This window comes from Lithobates pipiens, unplaced genomic scaffold (assembly GCF_037356315.1).
Source record: "Lithobates pipiens isolate NorthernLeopardFrog02 unplaced genomic scaffold, aLitPip1_a1.2 Scaffold_19, whole genome shotgun sequence".
Lineage (NCBI taxonomy): Eukaryota > Metazoa > Chordata > Amphibia > Anura > Ranidae > Lithobates > Lithobates pipiens.
Window position 1 is genome coordinate 507,795,886 of NW_027507764.1, and position 21,360 is coordinate 507,817,245.

Consider the following 21,360-nt stretch of genomic DNA (forward strand, 5'->3'; position numbering starts at 1 on the left):
TCCCATTTGTGTCAGTTGGGATGCTCCCAATTTGACAGCCATGGGTGCATGGCCCCAAACGCACACTGTCTGCGTCCAGGGCCGCACACCTGCACTCCCATAATGGTCAAATTGGAAGCAGTGGCTGGGCCCATGCAGCGCTGCATCCAAATTGACATGAATAGGTATATACTTGTGGGCAAGCACAAGCCCTCACACAGGTATATGCTATAGTATGCCTGAACAAGGGCCTCTATTTGGTCACTAGAGGTTTTAAAAGAATTTGTAGGTACATTGCAGGGTGGACAGGAGGCAGAATGTAAAAGAGAACCGGTCATTGCATCCTGATTTACAGCAGTGCATGGGAGCTGATATTGACTGGGATCCCCCAAACTTAGTCAGATAGTCTCTGCTTTTTATTCTGAGTTTCTGTGCTCTGTTTTTTGCTTTAAGCAGCAATGACAATGTATGTGTAGTTGTAGAAGTTGAAATATAATTAAGAATTCATCAGGCACTATGTGGCCTGATGTGTTTAATTTGGGAATATAAGAGCCCTTTAAAAATGCAGACGCAGGGTGAGAAGGGCTTTAATTCTGATGCTAAAGGCCCAATCAGTGGGTGTTTGTAATGAAATCCACCCTGGTGTTGGGAAATCTTTATTTTCAGTTGTTTCCTCATTGTACATCGCTTAGTACCTGTTGAGTAAGAAACAAGGCGTGTCCTTGCCTTATGAACTGTCACACATTCTAACCTCTTTATGTGCAGCTATAAAAGTTTTATAAAAGCCATACCATTGGTGCCGTTTGTCTAAACGGTTTTACAAATCCTTTTCTGTTAAAAAAGTAGCAAGTTGTTGATGAGTTTAGGAGATTCGATAAAGTGTATAGTCAGCATGTTGGGTAGATGCAGCATGATGGGGCAGGCAGTAAGCACAGAGTCCTGATTTGCAAAGAACATGGTATTATAATAATAGTTCAACCTGTACAAACAAGCCTGGTGGGGGAGCTCACCCATCTGGAGCCACTTACAACTGGGCAGCGGAGAGTCAACAGTCTGAAGACTACAGGATGCCGACAGCATCTGCCATGAGGAGCAGCATGCAGCCTGGCCGGTCCAACCCAAAGGGGAAGCTTCCTGAAAAGGTAGACTTAGTCCCTGCTCTCCCCCTACTCCACCGGAACCTTTTCCTATTGCTCAGCACTGTGCCTGACAGATGGGGAACCTGTCCCTACACTAGCCACTTGCATAGAGCATACCAAATTCAGGTGTCAGTCTTAATTAGGCTCTGATTGACCCAAGATGGCCACCAGAGTCACATGGGGCATTAGCATGCAATCGGATCACTGCGCAGAGTGAACGAGGAAATCATAGAGAAACCCAGTTTCTCTCAACTGCTTCTCCCATTTGCATTGCCGCTGTGGGTGAACGCCACCTGCAGTGGAGAATACGGACTGCATGTGTCTACAAGCAGATCTGAGCAGATTCTCTTTAGAATGATGTAGTGTATTTAGTCATTCAGTAAAGGGCTACAATTCAGCTAAATTTTGCCCAACTCCTGCTGAATTTTCCAAAATGTGAGCTGTTGATGGCTATGTTGGCACCACCCAACTTGACAAGTTATTTAAAAATCAACTGAACTGGGTGGAAAATTGTCAAACAGTAACTATATCCTATCCCATGCAGTTACTGTTAAGGTATTTTGGAGGTTGTGGGTGCCTTGGCTGTCTGATTTCAATAGCCGGCAGTGCAGATTCCTTCACCCATGCGTTTGAGTGTGGGTGGGGTAAGCTAATGATTCTAGCCATGTATGGCTAGCCTTAGCCTTCTCATTGAACCTTCTCATTGAACAGTAATAGTTACTGGCCTGGAATGTTTATTCTGGCAGTCGGTTATTCCTTCCATGTTCATTGCACAATGGGATGTCTTCAGGAATCCATCATTTCCAAGTCTAGTAGTAGCCATCAGAATGGCAGTTAACCCACCAGCTGCTTTTAGTGTTCAGCAGGAGCCATCTGAGGTTTGAACCATGTATGGTCAGGCTGAATGTACCCAGGTTGATCAACTTGGGTACAACCAGCTTGCCAAATTTTACATGCGATTATTGCTAGCGGCTGTTATAGCCCCTAGCAATAATCAATGTGTTCTCCCAGCAGGGTCGGCTCCCTCTGCCAGGAGAACACAATGGCTGGGCGGGAGGGATTACCTGTCAACACTCTCTTGTAGACAGAGCAATTTTCCTTCCTGCCCCCCCTCGTGGAGCCGTTGTGTTCTGGTGGGAACACAGTGATTACTGCTAGCAGCTACGATAGCTGCTAGCAACAATTGCATGTAAAAAGGCTGGTTGTACCCAAGTTGATCGATTAACTTGGGTACAGTCAGCCTGCCCATACATGGTTCAAATCTTGTCTGGTCCTTGCTGCACTTGCCAAGTCTCGAACCATCTATGGGCAGGTAAAGTGTTGAGCTCGTTCACTTACACTCTTAGTAAATGCCGTCAGACTACTAAAGCAGAACATCACCCTTCCTCTTTCCAAACCAGAATGTGAAGCTGTGCCCTACAGAGAATGTTCTTAGCTGGATAAGAGGAGGTGGTGGCTGTTGGATTCTATTTTGATGGTTGACTGACAGTTTTGAAATAATCAGAATGTTTTTTTCAGACAGTACTAATGAGACATATGAGTAGGATGTAACTTATGCAACAGCTCATATAATGACACATGAAGTCTGTGTTGCATTCATCTAATACTGGTATCTTGTATTTTCTCCCCAGATTCATAACCGATATGAAGGTAAAGATATTTCAAAGCACAAGAGGAACCTGGCAATAGCCGGTGGCGTCACCGTGTCCGTCATTGTTTCTCCAGTTGTTGCTGCTGTAACTGTAGGTGGGTAAACTTGAAAACCACAAGCCTTGGAAAAGTGTTTTTCGCCCCCACACTGTCAATTTATAGCCAAATTTTTTTAGAATGGGGAAACTCTGACCTCTGTCATGTTTTTATAGTCACCTGTGGGGGGAGTTTCAATTCAGTTCCTCTTCTGGTGACCCCGCAGGTAATCGGATCATCTCTGTGATGGGGACGCAGATGGCAATTACACCCTGAGAGAAGTCCTCCCTGGACATTCACTACTTTTACTTCTGTCTGATGTGGTTGTTGATGTAACGTTTTTATTTAGTTATAAATATTAAAATCTGATTTTATGACCCGTACAGCATCCTTTTAGATTTAGCAAAGCTGTGTAGTAACCTAAAATAATCCATTTAGGCTGTATAAAGTCAGGCTGGCACTTGCTCCTACATACAATAGCTGTTAGTAGGTCTAAAAGGCCTTGTATACTCGGTCTGTAATATGTATGGCCAACTTTAGGGACTTTAGATTGTAAGCTCAAGAGAACATGAAAGCTGCAATGTTCAATTCAAAGTAAAGAAGAATGTCTGCTAATGTTTTCCGTTACTTTATCCTGAAGGTATCGGTGTTCCCATTATGCTAGCCTATGTTTACGGTGTAGTTCCCATATCACTGTGCCGGAGTGGAGGGTGTGGCGTGTCAGCCGGTAATGGCAAAGGTGTCCGTATTGAATTTGATGATGAAAATGACATCAATGTCGGTGGAGTGAACACTGCTGCAGGTGAGACCTGTGAAGGTGGCATTTTCTGTTTTTAAAGCTCTGATTTTTTTTTTCTTCTGTCTTTTAAATGTAATTTTAAATTTTACAGTTTGCGACTCACTTATTGCTCAATCCAAAACAGACCATGACATTTTAATAATGAGAGCTGGCCATAACATTACATGGTGGATGTTTGGTCCTATGGGCAGAGGGATTTCTTTTTAAAGTGGTAGTTAACTTTGTAAACAAAAAAATAAAATGTCACCCTGCAAGGCAATGTCATAAAGTGACTTTATGAGAGACTTACCTTAAAACAAAGTCTTCCAGCGGCATGCTCGGACCGCTAACAGGGCTTCCATCTTCACCCAGTATTCCGGGTTCACACACTCTGGCTGTCTGACAGGCAGAGCTGTGATTACGTCACTCCCGCGCATGCACCGGTGACATCACTGTTTGTGGCACAGGGCTCTGAAGGAACGGCATGCAGAGAACATGCGCGGGTGACGTCACTGGCTGTTGCTCCATAGAATATTTCCTAAACTGTGCAGGTTTAGGAGATTTTCATTCTACCTACAGGGTAATATATTACCTGTTGGTAAAGTGGTAATAAAGTCGTTTCAGCCATTTTACCAAGTATAGAACAGGTCTTCCTCTACCTCTTCCTTTTTTTCCCCCTCCCTGTGATGTTTAAATATCTTGGGAGTTGTTGTTGTGTAGTTCTGCTGTGTGGGTAGAATGCCATGTCTCGGGGTGGATGGATTTGGGTTAGGCCAGCATAATCTGCTCCTCTTCTCTTATACATTCATGGAAAGCCTTCTATTTTCTGTAAAGAATACAATGCTTTTGAATCGATGAGAGGAGAGTTGGCTGTAGAATAGACGTAATTGTCAGTCACAGCTCCATAAGTAGTTCAGCATGTGTAATATCCTTCCATGGATTATTTGTATAGTGAGCATCAGTAACCCAGACATAGGATACTAATGATTTGAGGAAATTTTATTTAAATTGTGCCGTTTCAAAAAAGAAATCTTAGAGTTAAACTTTAAACATGTTGCATTCTATCACACAGCCTTCTAGCTTGTAGGACCCACAATGATGTATTGTATGATGTATTGTCAAACATTAATAAGGAAATCTGGCATCCCCTGCTGGTGGTTCCAGTGTATGACAATTTACATGTACTGCTGGGAATTGCTTGGCTGCTTGCAGTATCCTCCTGTCTATCGCCTCCCTTATAAGGAAAGATTAGAATCCTGCCTGCCACGCGAGCTTTAATAAGGCGGAGTCCCCCCACCCAGATGAAAAATGCTGCCACTTTAACTTCTAGGGATCTGTGTAATATGACTTTATTGCAGTAGAACTTCCTGCTGTTACGTATACATGTGAATGCAAACCAATGCAAAAGAAAAGAGTTACTTTCCATACCATAGTTAACTGCTGCCATAAAGTTTAAAATCCCCATATCCATACGGAAGATTGAGAGATTTGATAATTGGGTAAGTGCAGCATATGATTTCTATATGGCAGCTGTCAGTGTAGGATGGGGTTAAAATAGTAGATTAGCACGCTTTTAAAATCTGTGTCAGAGGGCCACTGGTTAAATGTAAAGTCTTTTCATCTCTATGCAGTACAGTAGATCTGTTAATTTTCTACTTCCTGTAATGGGGTGACCACATTGGTGGTTCTGCCCCTCCAAGGACAGGGTAAGAGGTGGACATGTAGTAAATGGCAAACAAATTAAAGGCTCACTCCGTTTAGTACTTTTGAAGCAGTTAAAAACAGTTTTTAAAAAATATATTTTTAAAAGAGGAGTGCTGGATATAAAAAAGAAAAACACATAGTCGCCTAGATGGCTGAAGCATTGGTCCAAGCTATAGCTGTCCCCCTTCTGGCTCTAAACCAAGAACTAATGATCCAAGACTACCGATCGCTCAGTTTTCAGGTCCACTCTGAGCAGAGAGCAGTAACACTGGCCAGATTTGTGCTCTGCCCCTCCAGTGCTCACTGGAGCGCTGGGCTGTGGAGGGGATAGGAGTGGTTGGCTTAGGCACTCAGCAGTGCACTGCTGCTGGTCAGGCAATAAGGGTTAATCCCAACATTGTTGTTAGGGGATCCCTGCAGAGCATGATCTGTGATGTCAGCTGACAGTGGGCTTAATGCTGCTGTTGGCTGAATCTCAGTCACAGGAATTCATAACTACGTGCACTTCTGTTGTGGCCATTTTTCTCCTTTAAGCTGTGTGAATAAAGGTACAATACTCAAAGTACCCCTGTCAGTATAAAAGTTTATCCCAAGCCGTGTAACTGTCACTGATCAGCTTCATCTGCCTGTAAAGGTGGAGAAAAATATAAACAAAGGCATGTGAAGGCAAGCTTTCCCGAAAATATTGTCCTATAGGTATGAATGAACCTGTAAAGGGCATAGTTTGTATCCTGTAATGTAAGGTTCATATCCTCACAGTGCACACCCTATACTAACTATGGAGGCAGCCAGATAGCTTATTGATAAAGATACCCCTTCATTATAAATTGTCCGGATTGCACAACTTGAATATTTCCTGGCAGGCACATCCCAAGCCATAGGACTGCTGAGCAGACGTAATACATCGTTTTTTTTTTTTTTTACTAAGCAAAAAAGCATTTGTACATTTTGTACATACAAAAAAAGAAACAAACAAAAATGTCAATATCTAACATTTGAAAAAAGAACTGTTCATCAACCTGAGCTGTGTTCTTTCCACTCAGGCTGTTTACTTTGCTGGTAGGGAAACTCCACAAAGTGTCTTGTGGTCAGTTTCTCCATCCTGTTGGTGTAAGCCAGGCGGTATTTCCTTCATTCCATCTCTGAAAAATGTGTGCGGTGATCATTTCCCCGCTAACTCCCTGGGCACTGCACTCAGTGCAATAACTCTCTTCCCCCACCTTGTGGTTGAAAGTGGTACTGCACACAAAAAGTTACTATTTCATCCACCCAACTACAGTACAATACCAAAATGCATACTATTAAGCAAGTGTACACCAACCTGCCCACAGAGCAGAGTTGGCATTGTCTGTGTCCACTCTGCTTAAGCTGAGCAGACAAGGACCTGTCATCTCTGTTCAGCAGGAGGATCAGCGGACCGATCCCCTGCTGAGCAAGTGCATTTCACCCCCATGTGAAAGGGGCCTAAAAGTTTTGCCCATCTTTCCCCTGCTATGTAATGTTGGGTTGGGGGCTTGGGAGTTATGTATACCATAATCATTTCTGTACTGTGCTGGCAGATCTCTATCAGTTGCAAACTAGCTTTGGTGGTGCGTTGTAATGCACTTTCTCTCAGTTTATCCCTCTAATAATTACACCTTGAAGTTGTTCAGAATAGTTTGAAGTCGTATGTATAAACCTACTCCAAAGGAACAACTAGAAAGGCAAGAAATATTTTCTTAAATAATTTTTCAGTATGCTGCATGAATAGGAGCACACAAACATTTATTGGGGGATTGAATGCAAAGGTGGAAATGCACTTTAAATAAAAGTTAGGCCTTTGTGTGGTCACGCTTTAACAGTATGTCTTTGTTGAGCTAGAAAATAACACCCATGATGCAACATCATGTAAGCTGTGCCACCCATCTACATGATTGATGGCAGTTTCTGTTCTATGTGGACATTGCAGATGGGGATGGCAGGGTCAGTCTGCAGCATTAAAATGTCCTATGCTTTGCTGTAACACACTATCTGTTTTTTGTTTAGATGCCACATCTGTAGCCGAGGCTCGTCACAATCCCAGTATTGGGGAAGGAAGCGTAGGAGGAATGACTGGCAGCTTGAGCGCCAGCGGAAGTCACATGGATAGGATTGGTGCAATCCGGGACAACCTGAGCGAAACCGCCAGTACCATGGCATTGGCCGGTGCCAGCATCACCGGCAGCCTTTCAGGAAGCGCCATGGTCAATTGTTTTAATCGGTAAAGTACAGTTCATCTTCCTCACACCTGCTTGTGAACAACTAAGAAAAATAAAGCATTTTGCTTCTGTTACTAGATATTTGTTGAGTTTTCTATACAAACTGTCTTCTGTGTTAGCTAAAGATTTATTGGACGCATTTATCTTTAAAGCGGGAGTCCGCCTTTTTTTTAGAAGCCAGCAGCTACAAATACTGCAGCTGCTGACTTACCCGCCCAGCGCGCCCGCGATGCCGGCACCCGAAGCCGATCTCTCGATCGTCTCTCTGGTGCGTCCGCCGCCATCTTGGGTACGGGAATCAGGAAGTGGAGCCTTGCGGCTTCATTTCCCGGTTGCCTACTGCACTTGCGTGAGTCGCGCTGCGCAATAAGGATGGTCCCCGCTGTCTCTGGGATCCGTGTGTTTCCCAGCAGACAGCGGGGGACCTTCGGAAAGGGGCGTAGATTCTGCGGAAAGGGGCGTACCTTCTGCAGATATCTATGCCGGAAGTGGGTGCAGATACCTGTACTGTACAGGTATCTGCACCCCCCTCCCCCCTGAAAGGTGCCAATTGTGGCTCCGGGGGGGGGAGGGTTCCAATGAGAGGAAGCTCCACTTTAGGGTGGACCTCCGCTTTAATATATAAAGAGGCTACAAATCCTAAATAAATGAATAAAACTCTACAAGACACAACAGATGTCCATAAAGAATCTGTGAAATATCCAACTGAATAAATCATCCACGTGCTTCTTCTTCAAATTAACACCACAACAGTAACACTGGGAAAATAAACATCCTCTATGGATGTGGTACAAACAAATGTTGCCTGAAAGACCAATTACATCTATAAAAATAAGCAAAATAAACAGTAAAAAATCATTACAGTTCTTCAGTCTTATTTCAGTCAATGCACATATACCCAATTTTTTTCTTTTTATGTACAAATATTGTCACAATGTGCCATTCAAGGAAAATGGAGATAAGCCTAGCCACAGAGAAGGGGAAAAAAAAAAAGAAAAGTACTATAGGCGGCATGAAACCTCTCGCAGGTGGACCTCGAATGCCCGTATTCGTGCTCTAAAAGTGCTGTACCTCAACCTGTCTCCCATTGTTTACTTTCCCTCCCTGGTGGTGGGTAGGAAGTGAGACTTCTGTACTCATTTCTAAGAGTTTAGCTAAAGGAATGACCCAATGATTATAATGTTATCTGGCACCAGCAACAAATCAGTTTTGCTGTTGCTTGCATAAGTGACTTTTATAGCCTTGGACTTGCATCTCCTGCTGTCGTTATGGGTGAGGTTTGTTCCAAGGCTACTGACAACAAGTCATTTCCTAATTTGTATTCCATCTGATATCCCCTTAGTTTAATTTTCTAAACATCACATACATTAAAAAGTATTAGTTCTGGCACATTTGCATTGTTTGAAGATAACATGCTATTAGCTGTCATTCTCAGTGAATTGACTGGAGATCTCTGATGAAAACAAAGATTTGCTGTCCCGCAGGCCAATTGCGGCCTGCGTTCCAGTTTAATCCAACCCCCCTGGTAATTTGTGTGTGTATGTATATATATATATATATATATATATATATATATATATATATATATATATATATATATATATAATATATATCTCTTTTGTGGCCCCCAGATATGTACCATATTTATCAGCGCTGCCTTGAAGGGGACAGGGAGGGGCGGGATGAGTGCCTTCAGATTACATACAGAAGAATCTCCTGTTTGCTCGACAGAATCTGTAATAGGAAGTCCCGTCTCCTGGGCTGCCATTGGATGACTGTTCTGTCTATCATAGGAGGCAGGACTTTGTATTAACCACTTTAAGACCGGGTCTGTTTTTTAGATGCAGGGTTTACACGTTAAAAATTTTTTTTGCTAGAAAATTACTTAGAACCCCAAACATTATAAATTTGTTTCTAACATTCTAGAGAATAAAATGGTGGTCATTGCAATACTTTCTGTCACATCGTATTTGCGCAGCGGTCTTACAAGCGCACTTTAAAAAAAAAAAAAATCGACTTTTAAAAAATAAGACAACAGTAAAGTTAGCCCAATTTTTTTTATATTGTGAAAGATAATGTTACGCTGAGTAAATTGATACCCAACATGTCATGCTTCAAAATTGTGCCCGCTCGTGGAGGTCTATGGCTAGAATTATTGCTTTTGCTCTACCATACACGGCGATATCTCACATGTGTGGTTTGAACACTGTTTACGTATGCGTTCACTTCTGTACGCCAGCTTGGCGGGCTGGTGGCGTGGTAAAAATTCTTATTTTTTTTTTTTTCTTATTTTACGTTTTGCTTTTTATTTTTACACTGTTTTAAAAAAAAAAAAAACATCCCTTGTGATAGAAATAAAGCATGACACGACCTCTTAAATATGAGATCTGGTGTCAAAAAGACCTCAGATCTCATATTTACACTAAAATGCAATAATAAAAAAATAATAATTTTTGTCATTTAAAAAAAAAAAAAAAATTGGCCCTTTAAGAGCTATGGGCGCAAGTGACATTTTGACATTGCTTCCACCCTGCAGTGTCATGGAGAAGGGTGGGGGCCATCTTCCCCTCACTTGTCTCCATGTCAGCCCAGGGGACAGATGCAATCGCCGCTGCCGGCGGATCGCGGAGGGGGGCACACTTCCGTGACCAATAAAAATGATCTTGCGCCGAATCCGCGGCAGAGACCACTTTTATCTTGTAGCCGGCGAACACGGGGATACCGGGGTTATGGCAGCTAGCTGCTGCCATAACAACGATATCCGTCCACAAAGTAGGGACGTACATCAGCGTGCGGCAAGTGGTTAAAGGGGCTGCCAAGTAAACAGGAGATTCTCCTGTATGTAATCTGTTGGCGCTCGTCCCGCCCCCTCCCTGTCCTCTCCGAGGCTGCAGATTGGCATTGATCAGGCTGCACTCATGGCAATGGTGAGGCTGCATTCATGGCCACTGACCCTTATTTGGCTTTGCAGTTCTTTATTTAAAATGTACATCTTTTTTTTTTTTTTCCTGAAACTTCCCTCTTCAAGTGAAGGTGCGTGTTATACGCCAATAAATATATCCAAATAACATACCTGAGCTTATATCTCCACCACACACAGCCACAAAGGCAAGAGAATTCTTGTTGAGCAGTGTATTATTGCTCGGACGAACACACTTAGACAGAATTTTAATGGTTCAAAGAATGTCAGGCAAAATGGTCGGCCCTCACACATGTTCATTTCATTAAATCTGGCCCTCTTCGAAAAAAGTTTGGACACCCCTGCTGTAGAGCAAGACCAGCTATACACTGTTCTAATCTCAACCAGTTCAACAGGAACCGATCAAGATTCAAACCGTGCATGGGCAGGCTGAATGTACCCAAGTTGATCGATTTAAACTTGGGTACAACCAGCATGCCAAGTTTTACCTGCGATTGTCTCTAGTGGCTGCTCCAGGAGCAGACAACGGCTCGGCAGGAAGGATTCTCACATCAACACTGTCTGTGTTGATGGGGGAATCGAGCTAATTTCTTTCCTGCAACCACGGAATTCACTCAGTGTATGGCTGGCCCAAGACAGGCCGTAGATTATGCGATTTTCTTTCCTTCCACCACCGGTAGAAAGAAAGAAAAGTGCTCGATTTCCCCGTCACCATATTCAGTGTTGATGGGGGAATGCCTCCTGCAGTGCTATTGTGTTCTGCCAGTGGGGAGCCTTCCCTGCCAGCAGGACACAATAATGTTGCCAGCTATAGCCAGCAGCACTATTTGCTCAGGAAAAACCCAACAGGCTGGTTGTACACAAGTAGATTGATCAACTTGTGTACAGCCATGATGCCCATATATGGATCGAAATCCAGTCCGTTCCCTGCTAAACTGGACAAATTTTGATCCGGCTTAAAGCTGAACGTTGCCTATAACAACGATAAAAAGGTTCTTAGCAAGGAACATACATTCCATATTAATATTTATGCTACCAAATGTAGTGTGTTCTATATATTGCCTCCAGCATTATTCCTGCTGCAATTTTGCTGAAGCCCAGAGCCCCAGAACAGCAGTAAATCTTTAGGCTGTCAGAAAATCGGCCTCTACATTTTTGACATAGAACTGAAAAAACAAGAGCAACTGGGCATGTGCAGAGCAGGGTGAGACTGTGTATTACTGGAATTTAAACAGTATAGGCACTTCTTTTTAATCTTATACATAGAGATACCTGCAAAATGGGCCAGCGCTAAGTGTTCTAGCAGGATCACTAAATGGTCTGACTGAAGTTCCACATTAAATGTGAGAAGTGAGTGTTCAGATAAACAAGAAAATGTTTTGTTCTTGTAGAAGTGACGGATGTACTGATTATACTGCAGTCAGACTGTTATGTTCCCGCAATGCTGGAGATCCACAGATAATGGCCAGACAAAAGACTTCACCGAGGCTCTGCCAAGTTAGTGTCAATAAACTCTCATTCTAAAAATAAAATCTTAATTCAGCATACAGTACTACACCCCGTCCTATTAAAGTCCTTACATTTATTTTACATACACTATATTGTCAAAAGTATTGGAACGCCTGCCTTTACACGCACATGAACTTTAATGCCATCCCAGTCTTAGTCCGTAGGGTTCAATATTGACCCTTTGCAGCTATAACAGCTTCAACTCTTCTGGGAAGGCCGTTCACAAGGTTTAGGAGTGTGTCTATGGGAATGTTTGACCATTCTTCCAGAAGCACATTTGTGAGGTCAGGCACTGATGTTGGACGAGAAGACCTGGCTCGCAGTCTCCATTCTAATGCATCCCAAAGGTGTTCTATCAGGTTGAGGTCAGGACACTGTGTAGTTCCTTCAACCCAAACTCACTCATCCATGTCTTTATGGACATGGGGGTGGGCATTGGAAAAGATGTTAACCATTCATAGAGACTTCTAGTCTTCTTGTTTGTGTTTTTGAATTGGACTGTTTTAAAAGCAGGTTATAACATTTCTATATCTCTGCTTCAGGGTAAAACAATATTGGTAGAAGGCTCAGGTCCCTTTTTTGGAACTTTGCACAGATCTGTGGTTGGCATACATAACTATACATACAAATGGCAATGGAAGGGTGACTCTATAGATTTTAAGATCCTCTAATGTTGGAACACATATAAAATAATGTATAGATTAAGGGCAGCTATGCCTGGAGGGAGCCCACCCCTGCTTTAAGGTACAGGCATGTACTAGACACCCAGCAATAACAGCAGTGAAGGTATCCATTGTGTCCCACTAATTAACCAAAAGTATAAACAAATGGCAACCACTCCTAACTGGCCTTTACAACCAGAAGCACATGGAAGGGCGACACATTTTGAAAAACAACAATGTAAAATTCCAAGCTCCCTTGCCTGCAACAAACCGAATTGTCCTAATAGTTCATGTTAAAACCAGGGGTTTAGTTTGCACACATTTGCAAATACATGGAGGAGACCCCATCTCCTGATTTCAGCATAGGTGTCACTGCTATGAGACGAGACACAGTTAGTAACACTACCTGTGATTATAGTTCCATTAAAAGTTCCCACCACAGTTCTCAGATCAGCAGATGACCTTGATCAAGAGCACCTAAGTTGGCTTATCAGAAAAGAGCAGGAGAAACGAAGAAAAAAGGGAGCGAGAGAATAAGAGAGAGAACAAGAAATACAGCTAGAGAGAGGGATGGGGAAAAAAAACAAGTAATTAGGATAGAGAGAGATTAAGATTAAAGGGATAAGAAAGGAGAACAAAGAGTGGTACCTCCTAAAATGTACCATAAGGGGTTTTAATATTGTCTGAGTGGAAGGGACTTTGGGAGTGCTAAATGCCCGTGGGTTAGGGGCGCAAAGTACTTGTCTTGCCTTGGGTGCTGACAACCCACGCTACAAAAATAATTTTACTGTTAGGGGTCCCCACAACTTGGGAAATTTGATGAGAGGTGTAGGATAAGTGGGAGGCCCCCGCCCTCGCGGTGGGGCGCCGCCGGTGAAATACCACTACTCTTATCGTTTTTTCACTTACCCGGTGAGGCGGGGGGGCGAGCCCCGAGGGGCTCTCGCTTCTGGAAGGGGGTCACGACACTAGAAGGTTGAGAACTACTATCTGAGTAATTTGGTTTGTTGCAGGCTGGATGGTAAGCAAGCAGGGAAATTTTCTTGTTTTTTGACATGGCATGCATAACTAGTTGAGGTTTTTTTGAATATGTAGTTTACAAGTAAAAGACCTTATCAGGATTCCTGCTGTCCTGGCATGCTTGGGAGATGTGATGCAGACCAGATTACAATGAACCCGTCAGCGGTTAAAACGTTTAATAGTGAATTTCCTGCCCAAGAGCTAGGACCCTGTGCGCTATATTGTAAACGCAAGTCTTAAAGCCTGAATGAACCCCAAAACATGAACCCCCTCCTAACCCCTTCTAGCTTTTATGAGTCAAGGCTCTTCTTCAGATGTCCATGTTACTGCCTGTGTGACTTGGAATCTCCCTATTGGCTGTCACAGTGGCGGAGGCCTCTCAGGATCCAAAAGAGGAGTGACATCAGCATGAGAGGACTGTTTGGGGACCGGTTTATATGGGCAGATCTGCGGTGATAGATTAGCGGTCCCCGTACCTGTAAACTGCACCAGCGAGGGGCCTGCCATTCCTCTACCTGCATTGTAGATTTCATCTGTACTCCTCTTATATAATGGAGGGCTCAGATTTCTTTGTTGCAGAGCCAGGAAGAATTCCGGCCACATACTTCGGTGGTTCGCATTGCTAATATTTATGATAAAAACCGCACATCTCAGGCACTGTTGGCATACACAGAAGAGTATGGCTGTTCTCAATGCATTCACTGAGATGGATAGAAATGTGTCCCATAGCTGGGCGCTCATATAGTATAGCATTGTTGAGCGCACTCTGAAGAAGTGCCTTGCTGCAGTGTGTTTGGTGGCAAAAACCTCTAGTCTGACCGGCTGGAGAGTGTGCTGGGGAATTATTTGTATTGTATTTTTAATACATATCATCTACCCCATCACTTAGACTACTTTTAGTCCGTATTGGCTTATTGTCTATCTATCCTAATAAAGGGAATTGAGAGGTTGTTTCCCATAACTGCCAGTTATTTTGTAATTCTCTGTGCATTGACCAGTTAATTCAGGGGTTGGAGGCATTGCGCACACACAAAGTCTAATGTTTGTCTCCCTCTCTGCAGGCTGGAAGTCCAGGCCGACATTCAGAAGGAGAGATACAGTCTGAGCGGAGAATCCGGCACTGTGAGTTTAGGAACAGTCAGTGACAATGCAAGCACCAAAGCCATGGCTGGATCCATTCTGAATTCCTACATCCCGCTGGACAGGTACTTTGTTTTCATAGATGGTGGTTGCATTGAAAGTGCTAATAGTTTGTTTATGACACTTTATACGCAGCTGATGTGACCGACACCAATATGGTACACAATGAAGGGAGACATTTTGTAAATAGCTATATTGTTCAGAGTTGCTGCATCTTAAAATGCATTCACATGTGGCTTTTCTGAAACTGTAGGCAGAATTGCGTGTTCCTGCCCACATATTCAGAAAACGCGGCAAGACTTGCTTGAGGTGCCATTATCTCTTGTATCCATCAAACATGGTGCGATTTTTGCCACATGTTGCCAAACACACCTGTCTCGGCACCAAAATTTGGTGCATGAGCTGCTTTGGTTTGTTTATTGTGCATACAGTGGAACCTCGGATTGCGAGTAACTCGGTTAACTAGTGTTTCGCAATACGAGCACTTTATTTTTAAAAATTGTAACTCTGCTGGTGTCTCACAAAACGAGCACGATTCAGGCCAGAGCGGTGTGCAGTACCGCTTTTGGCCTGAGGTTGGTGGGGGTGGCAGGGGCCGGAGCCAAACCGAACATCACGTTCTGAAATGCACGGAAAGGCCCGAGTGCAGCACGGCTGACCTCGGAAAATCTAGGATAGGAAGTCTTTCCGAGATCAGCTGAAGTGTCCTCTGGACTTTTCAGCTGTTTCCAAGGCTCTCCGGCAAACCCCCCCGCCTCTGGCCACATGCGGTATTGCATCCCATTGAAGTCAATGCGGAACAAATTATTTTTGTTTCCATTGACTTCAATTGGAAAACTCGGTTTGACATGCGAGTACTTTGGATTACGAGCATACTCCTAGAACTGATTATGCTCGTAATCCAAGGTTCCACTGTGTGTGTGTGTGTGTGTGTATATATATATATATATATAAAATGTATGTACGCGCACACACACACAATGGACTTTGTTTATACCTCCATTAGTATGATATAGACAGACAATATAAATATAAAAAAATTAGCACTTTATTTAACATATTACAAACTTATCGATTAAGAAGACTTTAAAACCATGTGTACAAGTTATTCAATCCAAAATTCATATGGCCTTGAGATCAACTTGTAAAGGTTGACGCGTTTTGCGGGAAACCACCCTTCGTTAGGGCCTCGGATCTTTATATGAAAGTGCTTTAAATCTAGAAGAAATTATATATATATATATATATATATATATATATATATATATATATATATATATATATATATATAGTGTGTGTGTATATATACATATACACACACACACATGTGTATGTATATGTGTGTGTGTATATATATATATATATATATATATATATATATATATACACACACATGTGTATGTATATGTGTGTGTATATATATATATATATATATATACACACACACAAATGTGTGTGTATGTATGTATATATGTATGTATATATATATAATATACGCACACAGTGAGGGGGAAAAAAAGTATTTCATCCCCTGCTGATTTTGTATGTTTGCCCACTGACAAAGTAATCATCAGTCTATAATTTTAATGGTAGGTTTATTTTAACAGTGAGTGACAGGATAACAAAAATACCCAGAAAGACGCAATAAAAAATTATCAATTGATTTGTATTTTAATGAGTAAAATAAGTATTTTACCCCTTCACAAAACATGATTTAGTACTTGATGGCAAAACCCTTGCTGGCAATCAGAGGTCAGACGTTTCTTGTAGTTGTCCACCAGCTTTGCACACATCTCAGGAGGGATTTTGTCCAACTCCTCTGTGCAGATCCTCTCCAAGTCATTAAGGTTTTGAGGCTGACATTTTTGGTAACTCAAACCTTCAGCTCCCTCTACATATTTGTTATGGGATTAAGGTCTGGAGACTGGCTAGGCCACAATGTTCTTCTTCTTGAGCCACTCCTTTTGTTGCCTTGGCCATGTGTTTTGGGTCATTGTCATGCTGGAATACCCATCCACAACCTATTGTCAATGCCCTAGCTCAGGGAAGGAGGTTCTCACCCAAGATCGTCCCTTTGATGCAGTGAAGTTATCCTGTCCCCTTAGCAGAAAAACAACCCCCCAAAGCATAATGTTTCCACCGCCATGTTTGATGGTGGGGGTGGTGTTCTTGGTCATAGGCAGCATTCCCCAGTTCTCCTCCGAATCATTCAGATGTTCATTAGCAAACTTCAGACAGGCCTGTACATGTGCTTTCCTGAGCAGAGGGACCTTGCAGGCGCTGCAGGATTTCAGTCCTTCACGGCATACTGTGTAACCAATTGTTTTCTTGGTGACTATGGTCCCAGCTGCCCTGAGATCATTGACAAGATTCTCCTATGTAATTCTGGGCTAATTCCTCACCGTTATGGTCATTGAAACTCCACGAGGTTATAACTTGCATGGAGCCTCATATTGCGGGAGATTGACAGTTATTTTGTGTTTCTTCCATTTTCAAATAATCGCACCAACTGTTGTCACCCGCTCACCAAGCTGCATGGTGGTCTTGTAGCCCATGCCAGCCTTTTTGTAGGTCTATAATCTTGTCCCTGACATCCTTGGACAGCTCTTTGGTCTTGGAGGAGAGATTGGAATCTGATTACTTCTCACGTGCTTCTCGGGTGTCTTTTTTACGTGTAACAAGCTGAGTTTAGGAGCACTCCCTTTAAGAGTGCTCCTAATCTCAGCTCATTACCTGTGTAGAAGACACCTAGGAGCCAGAAATCTTGCTGATAGGGGATCAAATACTTATTAAAATCCAAATCAATTTATAACTTTTTTGAAATGCGGTTTTCTGGATATTTTTGCTTTTTGTCCTGTCTCTCAGGTTTGTTAAAATAGACTTACCATTAAAATTATAGACTGATCATTTCTTTGTCAGTGGGCAAATGTACAAAATCAGCAGGGGATGAAATATTTTTTTCCCTCACTGTACCTAGGATAACATAGTTGGTCTTAACTGTGTAAATTAAAAAGGCTTGCAACAGGAAAGAGTGGAGTGAGCAGTCCATAGACTGGAAAGCTACTCTAAGAACTATATTTTTAACAAGCATACCATTATGTGTTAAAGATGGCCCACCATCTCTTAATGGCACCCCAAATGCGGTGCCATTTTTGCCGCGCATCGTCAAACGCATCTGGCTCAGTGCCAGAATTTGGTACATGAGCTTCTTTGGTGTGTTTGTGTATAGGGCAGTCCATTCAAGTGAATGAGCTACCATATACACCAGGGATATGCAAATAGCGAACCTCCAGCTGTTGCAAAACTACAAGTCCCATCATGCTCTGCCTCCTAGATGTCATGCTTGTGTCTGTCAGTCTTGCTATGCCTCATGGGATTTGTAGTTCTGCAATAGCTGGAGGTCCGCTAATTGCATATCCGATATACACGATACATTGTTATATTTTATTATTGCGCAAAATAATTGAGCGGGAACGTACATTTTCACTACACAGTGTGAATGGGGCCTTATTGCTATTCCTCAGTTTAAGAGCAGGTAACTAATAAATACATCATGGTGAGATCAACACAGTTTAACTTTGTACACCGAGTGACTTTAATAACCCTTAGCTAACCCAACTGTTTTAGGGGAATTTGTTGACAGCCTCGTATCATAAAGCCCAACTTTTTTTTGGATAGTGTTTGGTGTTTTCTCTGCTCGGTGTCCCCATCAGGGAGATTTTCCTCATTTCCTGTCTGAGGGTAATGAATTGAAAATCTTCTCTAAGGGCCAGTTCACACCAGATGCAGTTCTGTGTGCTTTTTTTCTTCTGCACAAAATGCACGCACAGTGTTTTCCATGTATTCCAATGGCTCTAGTTCATGTCATGCAGTCAGTTTCTGCCCCGGCATAGTGTGAACTAGAGCCATTGGAATACATGGAAAACACTGTGCATGCATTTATAGTGCAGAAAAAAAGCACACGGAACTGCATCTGGTGTGAACTGGCCCTAAATGAGGAGAAATACTAACCTCTTGTCATGATATAAAGGGTCCCCTTTGGAGGATTTCCAGCTCTGGTGACAGTGGTGCTCAGGTGAAATAATAGAATTGGATCTGCCCAGTGGGAACACAGAGAGCAATACATTCCAGATAGATATTTTAACTTTTCTAAAATCTTTCCAAAACTAGAAAATAAAGTATTGACCAGACTTATTCTTTAAGCCTGCTGTTTGACAAAAACTGCTAATGTGTTTCAGGGAAGGTAACAGCATGGAAGTACAAGTGGACATCGAGTCTAAACCAGCCAAATTCAGGCACAACAGTGGCAGCAGCAGTGTCGATGATGGCAGCGCTCCCAGTCGCAGTAACGTGAGCGGATCCGCAGCCTGCCAAGCTGAGAGCAAATGCAGCGCCACCAAGTGGTCCAAAGATGCAACAGCCAGCAAAAAATGCAAAGGCAAGCTGAGAAAGAAGAGCAGCACCAAAATAAATGAGACAAGGGAGGACATGGACGCCCAACTCCTGGAGCAGCAAAGCACCCATTCCAGTGAATGTGACTCTCCTTCTCTCAGTGACAGCTTACCGTCTGTGGCTGACTCTCACTCCAGCCATTTCTCAGAGTTCAGCTGCTCCGACATGGAGAGCATGAAAACCTCTTGCAGCCACGGTTCCAACGAGTACCACACGCGCTTTGTGACTGTCAGCCCACTCCCCGAAGTAGAAAATGACAGGCTAGAAAATTCCCCCCAGCCAAGTGGCGTTTCCATTACCATCCCTGTACCGTGCACGGACGTCCCACAGCTGAGTTATATAGCAGAGGAAGGAGTCAGCCCGAACATACCAAACTCCTTGGGGGAGGAACGAGAGACGGACAGAGAAAGTGATCCAAATACAGAAGGAAACTGTGCAATCCAGACTGATATATAGGCCTTCTATTGCTGCAGCTCTACTCTCTACCACTAACCAGTTCTGCTCACATGGAAAGCTTTGCTAAAAAGCCAGGTAACCGCTTGGGGAAAGCGCACATTAATAGGATGGAAAACCTTCCCGCTTTAATGTTCATTCGTCAAATCCAGACAGAAAATGGCACGTTTGTGGCTAAAAGCCGCCATTCCTGAGGAAGGTGGTGGTTTCCCCAACTTTCAGTGTTTTGCTACGAGCGTCTGCAGACTTTTGTCGCCCAACAGTCGGCAAGGTTATGTTCAATGCGGAGGAGACATTTTGACTGCATGTCAGAAATTGTTGTGAAAGGATTTTGCTGTTCAAGTTTCAATAAACAGGGTTAGAATCGGTCACTAGTAGTTTTGGGTTAAAGTTCATTCCAGGTTTTACAGGTTGAGGAAAGTTTAGTTTTGCAGATAGAACGTTTGCATTAACGTTAAAGTCATGCTTTTAGCAAAGGTGTTTTTTTCCATTTTTATAATTTATTTTCTTTTTTTTTTTTGCACAAACAGTGACTGGTACATTTTGACTAGAAGTATGAAAAATGTCTCTATTTTATTTTGTTTTTTTCCCCTGTCATCAAGTAACGATACAGAACACAAAATGGCGCCCACATGACACTAGTGAAACCAGTCACTCTGAGGTAATGAAGGGCAGCGTCACCTTTCTGTTAGGGAGCAGACCACCCTCTGTTGATGGTTTTGGTGCCTTCAGCAAAGACTGGGTGTTAAGTGCCTGGTCGTATGGGAATTTTAATATTCATTTTTTTTTTTTTTTCCTTTTATAGTCCTCTGTGGCCACCTGGGATTTGATTACGCACCCCAGGCCTATCGAAGACTGTGGTAGATAATTAAAAGAAAACAAATGTATGTAATTAATAAAAAACAAAAAAATTATTTGCCTACCAAAGACTCACTCAGGCTTTAGAGGAATTGTATAGACACGTGTGACATGGAAAACTGCAAACTGAAACAGAGTTCAGAGACTGAGCACACTCATTGTAACAGTACATGGGGGGGAGGAATGTGGAACAACATGGCCACCACAGCTGCTTCATCTACCAGAATGAGTCTAACAGTCCATGAGGTGGTCAGTGTCCTTACTGTTCATCTGTGCAATGTAGTTCACTTTGACAATGCAAAGCCGGTGTCAGTATAGAAACAGCGCTGGTGTTGTTTCTTTATAAGTATTGCCAAGACGGTGCTACTGGGTGGTTCTATGAGTTTCGCCTTGTGCTGCAGTCCAATACCGTGATTCTACTCACCAGTTTGATCCGCTTATAACACTAGTGCCAGTTACAATTGACAACGCTTGTTAATGTATTTGTATATTTGTTTTATTTTGCTTCAAAATATGCGTGTACAAAGCATACCTGAATAAATGTGTCTGTGCTGAGCACCCATGGTCTCTTATCTGTCTGAAACATACCGAAAGCTAACACAACAGTCTTTGGTGCAGCTGGTTCTGTAGTGTAGGCATTAAACTTTTCCTGGAAGGAGTTATGTAGGAAAAATCTAAAACCATTCCTAGCTTAAAGCGGAGGTCCACCCTAAAATGGACCTTCCGCTCATCGGAATCCTCCCCCCCTCCGGCGCCACAATTGGCACCTTTCAGGGGGGAGGGGGGTGCAGTTACCTGGATAATCCAGGTAACTTCACCCACT

General features: G+C 42.9%; 1 protein-coding gene across 5 annotated transcripts in view; it reads left to right on the plus strand.

Annotated features, from left to right (window-relative positions):
* RNF19A (ring finger protein 19A, RBR E3 ubiquitin protein ligase) overlaps nt 1–21,095 on the plus strand; it is a 135,946-nt gene extending 114,851 nt beyond the window's left edge. For all 5 annotated transcript variants that reach the window (XM_077493110.1, XM_077493108.1, XM_077493111.1 and 2 more), the window contains 5 exons: nt 2,750–2,864; nt 3,445–3,606; nt 7,312–7,525; nt 14,696–14,839; nt 19,013–21,095. In XM_077493110.1, coding sequence (XP_077349236.1) covers nt 2,750–2,864; nt 3,445–3,606; nt 7,312–7,525; nt 14,696–14,839; nt 19,013–19,682 — 1,305 coding nt within the window. In that variant the 3' untranslated portion in view covers nt 19,683–21,095. The remainder of the gene's footprint in view (nt 1–2,749; nt 2,865–3,444; nt 3,607–7,311; nt 7,526–14,695; nt 14,840–19,012) is intronic.
* Nucleotides 21,096–21,360: the final 265 nt, after the last annotated feature.